Raw genomic sequence first — 11724 nt, 5'->3', positions numbered from 1 at the left:
TAACCATCCTTGCAATTTTTTTGTGCCCGAACGAAGGTCGGGCTTAACGGCAAGGTGGTTAAGTAATTTATTGAATGTTTGTATCTTTTTTTTACACAATGACATTATAATTCCCTTGGTGCTGCCATGGGAATCGTCCTGTCATTGAGGGATCTCCGGGCACTATAGGTGATGAATGGTGACTTGTCCTGATTCATCGTCTGTAGTGCTTTGTGTTCTTGGATAGAGTTTCTCTATCCAAGAACCTATGGGAGAAACTCTAACCAAGAACACATACAACTAGTATCCAAGTCCCCATTCATCACCTATAGTTCTTGTATAAAGAAACTTTATCCATGAACACATACAACTAGTAAAGGGCTACAAGAGAAATCTGATTGCTGTTGCAGCCCTTAAAAGACCCTAAAAAAAACCTGAATTCTCGCACCGTTGGCTTCAATGGTGAACCAATTCGGCATTTGATCACTCGGACACTTTCTCACTAGTGAGATATTGGACCAACACTAGTTAGGGGTACAACTTGTCTCCCGTTGTCACCCTCTTCTGATTTCTACCCATTGCACAGTTTACAGGAAATGCTCTATAAAACTGATAGAAAATCAATGTGAAATCCCATCTTGAAAATAATAGCGATCAATGAAGAATGGGCGAACTGGTCCAGCATGGGAGCTGCTCCGATGATGGTTCTTTGCAGCAATGTTATGAGGAGGATCATCTCTGAACACCCAACATGGGAAAACATTATAAATGGAGCACTGCAGGGCAGAAAACAATGCCAGGGTCTCTCCTACCCAATAAGGGCAAGAAGATGAGGCAACAGGGCAAACCAGATCACCAGGACTGCTAAGGGTTGGAAGAACGTCTGGTGTGATGAATCCTGCATGCTGCAGAGACACGCTGATAGCAGAGACAGAATGTGGAGGTCTTAAACCCATAAATGTTATTTGTCCACCATGACATTCAGTCAACATGGGCCAAAGTCAAAGCACCTAAACAGTTTTGGGGTCACTTTTTTATTTAGGCTTTTTTTATATTTTTGAATTTTTTTAACTATTTTAATATAATTTTTGTTTGGCAAATAAGCATTTAAACATTACATAAACATTTTTAAAAAAAAGGATCCCCCAAGCAGCATGGGATAACCAAGATAAGTAGAAGTTATCTTCTTTCCAACATTATTGGTAAATATTTCATTCTTATCTTTATTAAAAAAAAGTTTTATACACTGTTATTTATACTTCTACTAACTGTATTACATGAGAAAGAAACTATTACTTTTAAAGCCTATTCTTGGGCACATGGTAATCTTCCTACACACATACGCTCCTGTCCCTTGTTCTCATCCAGGAATTTATTTACAAATATGTTTTTAGAAACATATAAAACACTTTATAAAAGGAAATACTTAGAAACAGTCAGAAGGCATATGAGAGCTCCACATTAACCAATTGGCTTGAGCTCCAGGTTCCATCATCTTTAGCCTTCAGATTTTTTGGGTTGAATTCAATCTACATATTTTTTTAAGTAATTTTGTTTTCCAAACAACATATTTTGTTGGTTCCTATTTCAAGGATACACGCCTCAAGCTGGACCTGTACCAAACAATTAAATCTTATGTTATGGTTTGGCGGTTTTTGTTACCAACTTCTTCACTAAGGAAGTGTATTATGTCAAAGTTCTCTAAAGGTTGCAATGATGCTTGAAAGAGTTATGGGATATTCACCCCCGAGGAAGCCCGTTCCCCTTGCGAAACGCATCGGGTTTAGTGAATATCTATCTCCTCTGCTATAATTCAAGGAAACCTTTGAGAACATTTACTTTGTTTTAATATTTGTAAAATAATTATTTAAAATTTGTAAATTTTTAATGTTTTCAATAAAGTGTTTTGATGTTTTAAAAGATTTGGTTACCACTCGAACTTTCTTTGGCAGCTCACCCTCCTGCATAATATATGTAAATGTATAATATGTAAAGCTGCATATACACGTGCAATTATTAACGTTGGAAAGGATCTTTCACAATCCTTTCCAACGACTAAGGACTGCACAATGCATGAACGAGCTCTGTACATACAGCACCGTTCTGCTCTATAGAAAAGGGGAGGGGGAGAACGACAGAGCAGCACCCCGCTGTGCGCTCTCCCCCTTCCTTTGCATTAGGATCGTTCATCGTCCATCGTTTGATGGCGTTGATCCGCCGGGACGTGGTTTGGACGATGGATGACGGGCGCTGTACACACGCCAGATTCTCGTCCGATATCGATCCTGAGCCGATTATCGGGGAAGAACCATTGGACGTGTGTACGTAGCCTATATCCCGTTTGTTATTATTATTATTATTATTTTTAATAATAATAACTTCCTTGCTTTGGTTGTGCTTTTAAGTTTCCCTTGGTCTGTTGTCTTGCATGTGTCCTTTGTTGGTGCCTCTTTAAAAACTTTTGATCCAAATCTGCATTATGTATTCAACTAATTCATGATGTCCTACCCCTGTGGTCTTCTGGAGAGGACACGGGCACTGGTCACCCAATTCATAATGGCCTTGACACCCAGGCTGAATTGTGGGCCCCCATGGAAGAACCCGTACACTGACCAAACCTGAAACCCAACACACCACTTGACTGTGGATTTGGGGAGGTTAAAGGTTCTTTTTTATAATTATTGTTGGGATTATTTGGGATATGACGGGTCCCTGGCTTAAGGAACATCCCAAGAACTTGGCCGAATCCATAATACAATAAATCCAGAGAACTCAAAAGGTTCTACAACCATAAAATACTGCCCCACCTCCTACGGTGTCATACAAAGAGCTCCCGCAGCTCCTTATCACTTATTTATTGTTTCAGATCAATAGGAGGAAATCATTGAAGATTGGAGGTGCACATTCACCTGGTGGGTTGGAGCTAGATGTGACCAGCTGTGTATATTATATATCTCTTATCAGAACCTTATCTTCTGTACTTTCCTGTATGGTACCCACTGACCAGAAACAATAGCCAGGAGTCCAATCAATCAATTAATCAATCAATCAATATTCTCGCTGATGATATTACTGATTATCTAAAGTCAGTTGTCAAGTGCAATCTCTGGGATTGTGGGGCTGATTTACAAAAGACACATGTTGTATACCTAACAAAGTGAATTATAACCTTGCACAGGACAATTCACTTAGCTCAGTACATGGGATAAAAATTCATTTTGCATAGAATACCCGATCACACATGGTGATTGGATGGCTGAAGTCAGCAGCGTTCATCTCATTTACTAAGCTAAGTGAAATATCCCCTGCATGGAAATCATTCCCCGAACAGCGGATTCCCAATTCTCGATCTCTCAGTAAAATTCTATAGTGGGGTCCATGCACATTTGTCTTGTTACCTTGATGCTGTTTAAGGGATTTCGGCAGGACGCGGTATTCTTGGTTTGGGGAACGCCATTATTGTTTTGTCTTGCTGCCGTCATCTTCTCTTTAGTTATATCCTGAGAAGGAACAGAAAGCTGAGTTACTACAGAACTGTACAAGGCCATTGGAAATGAAGATTTTGTGTTGGGTGGGAGCCAGCGGGAGGTGTCAAGGTTCTTGTGTGATAACACCCAGGGACTCAGTGACTGTAATGAATGGTAAAGATGATCTGTGGGGTGGTTGGGGTGTGTGTGTGTGGGGGGGGGGGTAAATAGAATACTCCAAGGGGATGACAATATTGGAGTCAAATAAAACAAGAATGGAAGAATTCATTAATTTTTGTTTTATTTGTTTTAATTGTAATTAATTGTAATTAATTAATTAATTGTAATTGTTTTATTGTATTAATGTTATGTGGATTCTATTGATAAGATCTCTGTAGTGACCTCCTGCCTCTAAACACCCGCAGTGCCCAGTATGAGGGGATCAAATTAATCTTTTATTAGGTTCATGGGTCTGTATGCTGGCTGTGCACATTATGAGGGTTTTCCAACATCCCTTTGCTGTGATCCCAGGTCTGTACCCCCGCTGTGCCCATAATATGGAGCTGTACCCATCATCCTAGTGTAGAGTTCCTAGATCTGTACCCATGCTGTGCCCATTATGTGGGGTACCAACCATCCTAGTGTAGAGTTCCAGGTCTGTTCACCTGCTGTGCCTATTATGTGGGATACGCAGGTCTGTACCCATGCTGTGCCCAATATGTGGGGTACCCACCATCCCAGTGTGTAGTTCCCAGGTCTGTACCCATGCTGTGCCAATTATGTGGAGTGCCCACCATCACAGTGTGTAGTTCCCAGGTCTGTACCCATGCTGTGCCAATTATGGAAGTTCCTAGCATTGCTACTCTGAATTCCCAGGTCTGTACACCTTCCAATCCCATTAGGGGTTCCCACTGCTAAAAAATACAAGACATGGAGGAAGCCGGCTATGGAGTCACCCGAGCCACCTGTACCCTAAACTATTGCACAGCCGCCTCTTATGATTCCATTTGGATTGGCATTGCCCATTCTCCATTGCCCTCTTCCATTATATCATACAGTATCATTATGGAAAGCATAGTGACAGTTACATTCCTTGTACTGCTGCTTCCAGTTACTGTTTGCACAATGTGCCATGTGTGGCGTGGTGGCAATCAGCACGAGAAGATACAACTCTGATTTCTGTGCTCAGTATTTCTATCAGGTGTCAGAGCTGTTTGTGAAGTGTCACTTTTCTGCATATTATTGGGATATTCTGCATAATCCTATGCAAGGGATTTAAAAAATACACCAGGTCCCAGAATTGGTGCAGGACCTGCTCTGCCATCAGCCTCATGGTATGCCCACCTGCAATCCTGTGACCACCCCAATCATCACCTGGGTGACAACGCATACTCACTGTATTGCATCTATGGAGCTGCAGCGTTTTTATGGGGCTACAGGATATCCTTTCCTCTCCATACCATCAGGGAGGTGTTCTGTAGGTCAGGGTGTTTCCATGCAATTGGCCGTCCACATATAAAGCACAATGTTCTAACATCCGTGTGGTGACCCCACAGAAGGTAAAGTGTTCAGAAGTCTAGAAAAGCTTGTGATCATACAGCAGTCCTGGGTAGGACAGAAGATAGTCCAAAAGCCTCCATGATGCCAGATTCTCCATTCTCCTATGGCCAGCTTACTATGCATGGCTAACACAGCTTTATGTGAGCTTCTCTTATCTTCTCCCCTTAGGTCTGCTGACAACACCATTCCCCATAAATACAATGCAGTGAGTGAGCGTTGTCACACAAGGACAGGAAATCCAGCACAAAAGAAACCCAATGCAGCCACCACAAGGCTGCCATGCTGCAATATATAACATTGTTGTTCCTAGGTTTAGGTGAGATTTATCTAGCTCTTCTTGTTGTGGGTACAAAGATCAGAAGTTATTACATAATAAAGTTATTCAAGCATATATATTACCTGCAGAGATTTCTCAGACAGCCACCCAGGTGAGGACAGTACACAACTTGTATGTGTTGGGTATTGCAGGTTACTTGTGTACGCTTGTTGTTTTTAGGAGAGGCTCATTAACCTTTAAACAGACAATAAACCCGACTTGCCGCATTCTCCCAGCCAAGCAGAGGTTGTGGCTCCGGGCCACACAGAGCACAATGCAGGCTAGCAATAAATACTGGTCAGGGTTCTGCTTACACAACTCACCTGTGCTACAACACCTAGCTTTGTCAGTACATTGCACACCTGGCTGTGGTCAAAGTCTCGGATACTGAGAGATATTCCTGGAACCACCAAGTGCCAACAACACAAAAACTGGGGACGTACACAGAGCAGAATGATATTACAATTGTAGGACAAGTACCAGATGATCCAATGACACCGTTGGTTCTGGTAACATCCACAGGGCAAGGTGATATTGCAACTTAGTAGAACATATTATAAATGATACATCACCACAGCCTAAGCTGGTGACATTCACATAGCGGGGTGATATTGCAATTTAAAGAAATAACAGATGATCCAACAGCATAGCTGGGTCTGGTGATATCCACAAAGCAAGGTGATATTGCAATTAAGTAGAACATATGATAGAGGATACAACACCACAGTCCATGCTGGTGACATCTGCAGACTGAGGTGATATTGCAATATGAAGAAATAAAAATGATCCAACACCACAGCTGGTTCTGGTGGCAATCCCAGAGCAGGGTGATATGGCAATTAAGTAGAACATATGATAGAGGATACAACACCCCAGCCCATGCTGGTGATATCTGCAGAGTGAGGTGATATTGCAATATGAAGAAATATCTAAAAGATGATCCAACACCACAGCTGGTTCTGGTGGCAATCCCAGAGCAGGGTGATATGGCAATTTAGCAGAACATCTAACAGACGATCCAACACAAAAAGTTTATACATTTCATTTTATTAGAACATCTAAGAGCCGATCCAGTACCACAGCTGGTTCTGGTCATGTATACAGAGCAGGTTGGTATTGTAGTAGAACATCCAACAAATGATCCAAGATGTCATGGGGACATCTAAAGATCAGGGAGATAATGCAGTTTGCTATAACTTATGACAGATGATCCAACACTACTGCCCAAGTTGGTGACATTCCAAGAGCACGATGACATTTCAGAATAATAAAACACCTAACAGATGATTCAGAACCATATCTGGTGATCCATGATCCAACATCACACCTACGTTTGGTGACATCCACAGAACCCGGTGATATCCAGCAACACTCCTAGTTTTGGTGAACAAAGTAACATTGTACAACTTCTAACAAGTCACCCAACACCATCACCCATAATGATGAGACTTATATGTGGGTGACATCTGATCCAACACAAAATAGGTGCCTGAGGCATTAACAAAGTAAGTTTATATTGCAAATGATCCAAAACCCCAGCTAATTCTGGTATCATGTATCATGTACGGAGGTGATATTACAGAGTTTGCTATATGATCTCATCGATCCCTTTATCCTTGGGGCTGGTGAGATATTTCCGTTTCAGTCTCAGGTGTGCACACCTGCCACAGGTAATACAAGGGGGAACATGGTGTATTCTGGATTTACTTTATATTATCTAGAAATCCTAGAATAATATCCTCAGGTCAGAACTGCCTCCCAATGCCAATGCAGGGTGCTATGGTGGCAATGCCAATGCAGGGTGCCATGATGCCAATACCAATGCAGGGTGCTATGATGCCAATACGCTATGATGCCAATACCAATGCTCAAGGTTCATGATGATTTGCACTTACAGAATGCCCTCAGTCGTCCAGGTTAAATGATAAAGGGTGGGCATAGAATAGAACAAATACATAAATACAAATATATAAATACTATTTTTTTATTTGTTTTAAAATATAATATATTATAAAGATTTATAAATTAATATAAAATATATAAATACAAATTAGTGACTAAAGTGTTACTTTGTATCTCTGAGCTTTGTTACAGAACAGTGGACAAAGATCTGACAAGCAGAAAAGTGAATTATAGGATCAACTATAAAATAAACAGAACACTATATATATTCATTTATTTATTTATACTGTATATAGTGTTCAGTTTATTTTATAGTTGATATATATATATATAATTGCAAATCTGTCAGGAATTTTTTGAATGTATATAAATGTTGTCTTTTATAAAAAATAATGTATATACTTAACTGTTTTGCCGCTCGCACCGCTGATCACCCATCTGACGTCTGCTAGACTTTTTGGAAACGCTCAGCACTTTTTCTCCTCCACACTTTTGTCAGTGCTAGTTTGCACCAGTGCTCCTTAAAGTGACCGGCAGATCAGGTTAGAGATATCGGAGGACTTTTATCTCTCATCTGTGAGCAATAAATACAATGAGAGCCTCCTGTACATAAGTAGTTGGACTTTATTAACACTTGGTTGTCTCATCTCTCTGCAGGATTCAAGTTCCTCTTTGTGATGATAATTTGGTGAACTCTCACCCACACCCTTACTCTGCTCCATCTATCACATGCACATTGTTATTAGAAGAAAAGATTGCTATCTGACCACCCCAGGTCTTCACAGTGCTATCCAATTGACCCGGGACAATGGGGGTCATTATAATGTAAATGCAGAAGAGACAACGCTGCACCTCCTAATGATGGACAATACAAAAGAGACAACACCAAGCTCTCCAATGCCAATATAGAAGATATTGAGTCCATGGAATCCAGTCTTCATGTATGAAGCCACCATAGACATGGAGGAACATTACAAGGATGCCCAACCTCATCGTGGCAATTGAGCCAATATTAGAAGTATTTTTTGTTTTTTTGTTATTTTTGCAGGGGGGGGGGGGAGAAACTTTCCCTATATATTGAGAACATGTAACTCCTTTCATCTGATACACACTGTTTACTAAGGTCAAAGGTGTCTTCCTCTCACTTAACACGATCTCTGATCTGAAAATACATTTTAGGAAATTGATGTTTCTCTTCCTTGCCCCCTCCATATCTCCTAATGGAATCCTTGTCACATATCAGAAGTTCACCAAAAAAGTATTCAAGTATTAATATCCTAATTCATATTCATGATCACATTTCATTTATTCTATTTCTTATCCAAAACATGTATTATATATTTTATATCAATAAGACCCATTGATGTTACTTTACATTCATAGCCAGTAACACCAGATAAAAATGTAACTCATTTAGGTAATTTAAAGTTTCTAGTTTGTTTAAATGTAATACAGATGCCATGACTAATATACTCAAAGACAATCTGGATTCCTCTTTGGTTTTTAAAAAAAATTATGGAATTAGGTAAGAGATAATGATTCACTGTCCATAATATGGAAGATATAATGTGGCGGTCCTCCTATAGAATCCATTAATATATATATATAGAAGGATTCACCCTTTTATTCCCATGACTTTGCTTTATTAGGGTATTTCCTGTATGCTGGTTTTATATTTAATGAGGATAATATGGATAACACCAGGACAGCGTTTGGGCAATGAATGAGTTAACAAAGATACACGTAGATGATCTATTCTGGATTGTGTAAATGGCAGGGTGGGGTATATATAGCACAATGTGGTAGAAATATGTTCTGTGCAGCTTAAATCATTCCAGAAGGACCCCGAGCCTCGGCCGGGAGCTGTGCAGTTGTGGCATTCTTGGTGTAGAATTATATTCTGTATGCAGATATTGCATTATTATTATCAGCATATGACAATCTCTGCCTATTGTGTAATTACTGGATTCATCAAAACATTCATTACAGATGAATGCAGAATATGGGAAAGGGATCTGGGATCTTTTTCTGTGTGTATGAAACTTTCTCTCGTGTATCTCTATACTTCACAGAGATTATAGAATTCCTGAGTTGTTTTAAAGGATATAAGGCTACAAATGTCTCTAAATTATATATATAGAATAACACAACCCTGACACTCTATACAAGAGAAAACACACAATGCTGTAATGTCAACGCAGCAATCTCCATACAGTCCCTCCAAATCTGGGGCAGTTGGGAGTCTGAAGAGGGACAGTCCATCCAAATTTGGGGCATTTGGGGGTATGAAGAGGGACAGTCCCTCCAAATCAGGGGCAGTTGGGGGTATGAAGATGGACAGTCCCTACAAACATGGGGCATAGCATAGGGTTGAGGTATTAGAGGGCACAGGTATCTGACACTCCAGAATGAAGGAGTCCTATAGAAGAAGGAATTGGAAAAGTCCCCGGACAGGTAAGTGGTCACGTCAGTGCATTTTCTTCCACAGATCACTAACACATGGAATCATCTGGGATCAGAGAGTGACAATACACAGGGAAATCTTGGCTTGGAATATCACCGGCTACCAGTAGACCGGCCAATCTCTGGATTGGTAACAGAAATCTCCACCCCCACTGATGGTTCCATCTGACAAATTTAAGTGCAGGAGGACACCAACCTCCCCCCCCCCCCATGCTCAGGAGATCAGAGGGGCAATTTTTCGGAAACAGCCTACACTTCACTTGATCACATCTTCCACAGCCAATCAGAAGTCGGAGCAGTTCATAGATCAGCCATACAAGGTCGCCCAGCTACCCTGCAGTGGATCCTCACATGTATGGGCGCACTATAATTGGATGGGATTGGTCTGACATCAGAACCAATCATAAAATGAGGAAATCTCCCCCACCCAGAGAATGCAGAGAATGTGAGCACCATGCAGTGAGGATTGTGCTTGCTGCAGGCGGAATTCCTCCCTCTGTTATTACTGTGCAGGACCAATGACACAAGCGATCATTTGAAGTGGAACTCCGGCTCAATCTAGGTGAGGAAGGGTTCTATCTTGTGTCTTTATCTCTGTTAGGAAGATTTCCCTTATTTCTTGTTGTGTCACAGAGTTATGGAAAACTGGAGAACTTACAATCTTTTTGTTATCTGAGTGATAAGTGACATTTAGATAACTTTGTATATGTTGTATTGCATGTTAATATTTTTCTTTTTACAATTTGTGGCTCCAAAATAAAAAATAAACCTATACAGGTGAAGCTCAGATTACATATCCAGCTGAATAAGTCGAAGGCTGGACACGCCCCCTCCTCCCCTGCTCTACTCATGCAGTGACATTGTTGTATCAGTTGCATTGTTTCAAGTTCTCTGTATGAACTACAGAACACCCCCATGTTATGGTGATGGGAGGAGGGTTCTGAAGCATATGTATAAGGCTTAAAAAGAAAACAAATGCAGCCACCACATCCAGGAACTGTAAGCTGGCATATTTGACATTTTCCTTTATGACCAGACAGATATTGGTTTGTGATCGTTCCAAAACAAGTGATTAATCAATGGTTAAACAATGCACCATACAGCCGGCCCAGCAATGTGCTGGAGATATCGATGGAATATACAACGTATCAATTATTGATTGAAATGTTATAAACGATTGAATGAAAAGAACAAATTGATCGATATTATGATCAGATCTCTAATTTGCTGGCTCATATTTGTTTCAGGAACAAGAAGTGATCCCCAATCAACTTCCAAATCAATGTAGAGCTCAGCGTGACAGATTTGGAGGGTCTCTGGTTGGTGATTTGTTTTCCAGTTCTATCAGTTTGGCCAAATTGATGATCAAATGAATGACAGGGGAGCGGTTGCACTCCCTTTTCAACTTTGTCAATTGGCCGTCTGTGGACTGCAAACACAGAACTCTGTAGTCAGCTCCAAAAGAGGGATGAAGGAGATCAGGTCCAGAAACAAGACAGACGGGTCAGGTAAAGAAGACAGACAGTAGGAATTGGGTCGAGAAGAGGACAGGCAGGGATTGGGTCTAGGAGAGGACAGGTGGGGATTGGGTCTAGGAGAGGACGGGTGGGGATTGGGTCCAGAAGAGGATGGCTGGGGATTGGGTCCAGAAGAGGACGGCTAAGTATTAGGTCCAGAAGAGGATGGGTGGGGATTGGGTCCAGAAGAGGACGGGTGGGGATTGAGACCAGAAGAGTATGGGTGGGGATTGGGTCCAGAAGAGGACAGTTGGGGATTGGGTCCAGAAGGGGAAGGCTAAGGATTGGGTGCAGAAGAGGACAGGTGGGGATTGGGTCCAGAAGAGAACGGGTGGGGATTGGGTCCAGGAGAGTATGGGTGGGGATTGGGTCCAGAAGAGGACAGTCGAGGATTGGGTCCAGAAGAGGACGGCTAAGAATTAGGTCTAGAGGAGGATGGGTGGGGATTGGGTCCAGAAGAGGATGGCTGGGGATTGGGTCCAGAGGAGGACGGGTGGGGATTGGGACCAGAAGAGGATGG

At 41.4% G+C, this 11724-nt stretch overlaps 1 protein-coding gene across 5 annotated transcripts in view; it reads right to left on the bottom strand.

Moving 5' to 3' along the window:
- Positions 1-11724, bottom strand: part of SLCO2B1 (solute carrier organic anion transporter family member 2B1) — a 45600-nt gene that overhangs the window by 24888 nt on the left and 8988 nt on the right. For 2 of the 5 annotated variants that reach the window (XM_072400667.1, XM_072400624.1), the window contains exon 2: positions 3378-3479. In XM_072400667.1, coding sequence (XP_072256768.1) covers positions 3378-3461 — 84 coding nt within the window. In that variant the 5' untranslated portion in view covers positions 3462-3479. Of the gene's footprint in view, positions 1-3377; positions 3480-4842; positions 5377-5405; positions 6135-7631; positions 7799-11724 lie in introns of those variants that run through there. The other 3 variants (XM_072400657.1, XM_072400635.1, XM_072400646.1) reach the window with 3 other exon arrangements.

This window comes from Pyxicephalus adspersus, chromosome 1 (assembly GCF_032062135.1).
Source record: "Pyxicephalus adspersus chromosome 1, UCB_Pads_2.0, whole genome shotgun sequence".
Classification (NCBI taxonomy): Eukaryota; Metazoa; Chordata; class Amphibia; order Anura; family Pyxicephalidae; genus Pyxicephalus; species Pyxicephalus adspersus.
Note: the sequence above shows the minus strand (reverse complement) of the source record. Positions and strands in the feature narration are given on the sequence as shown.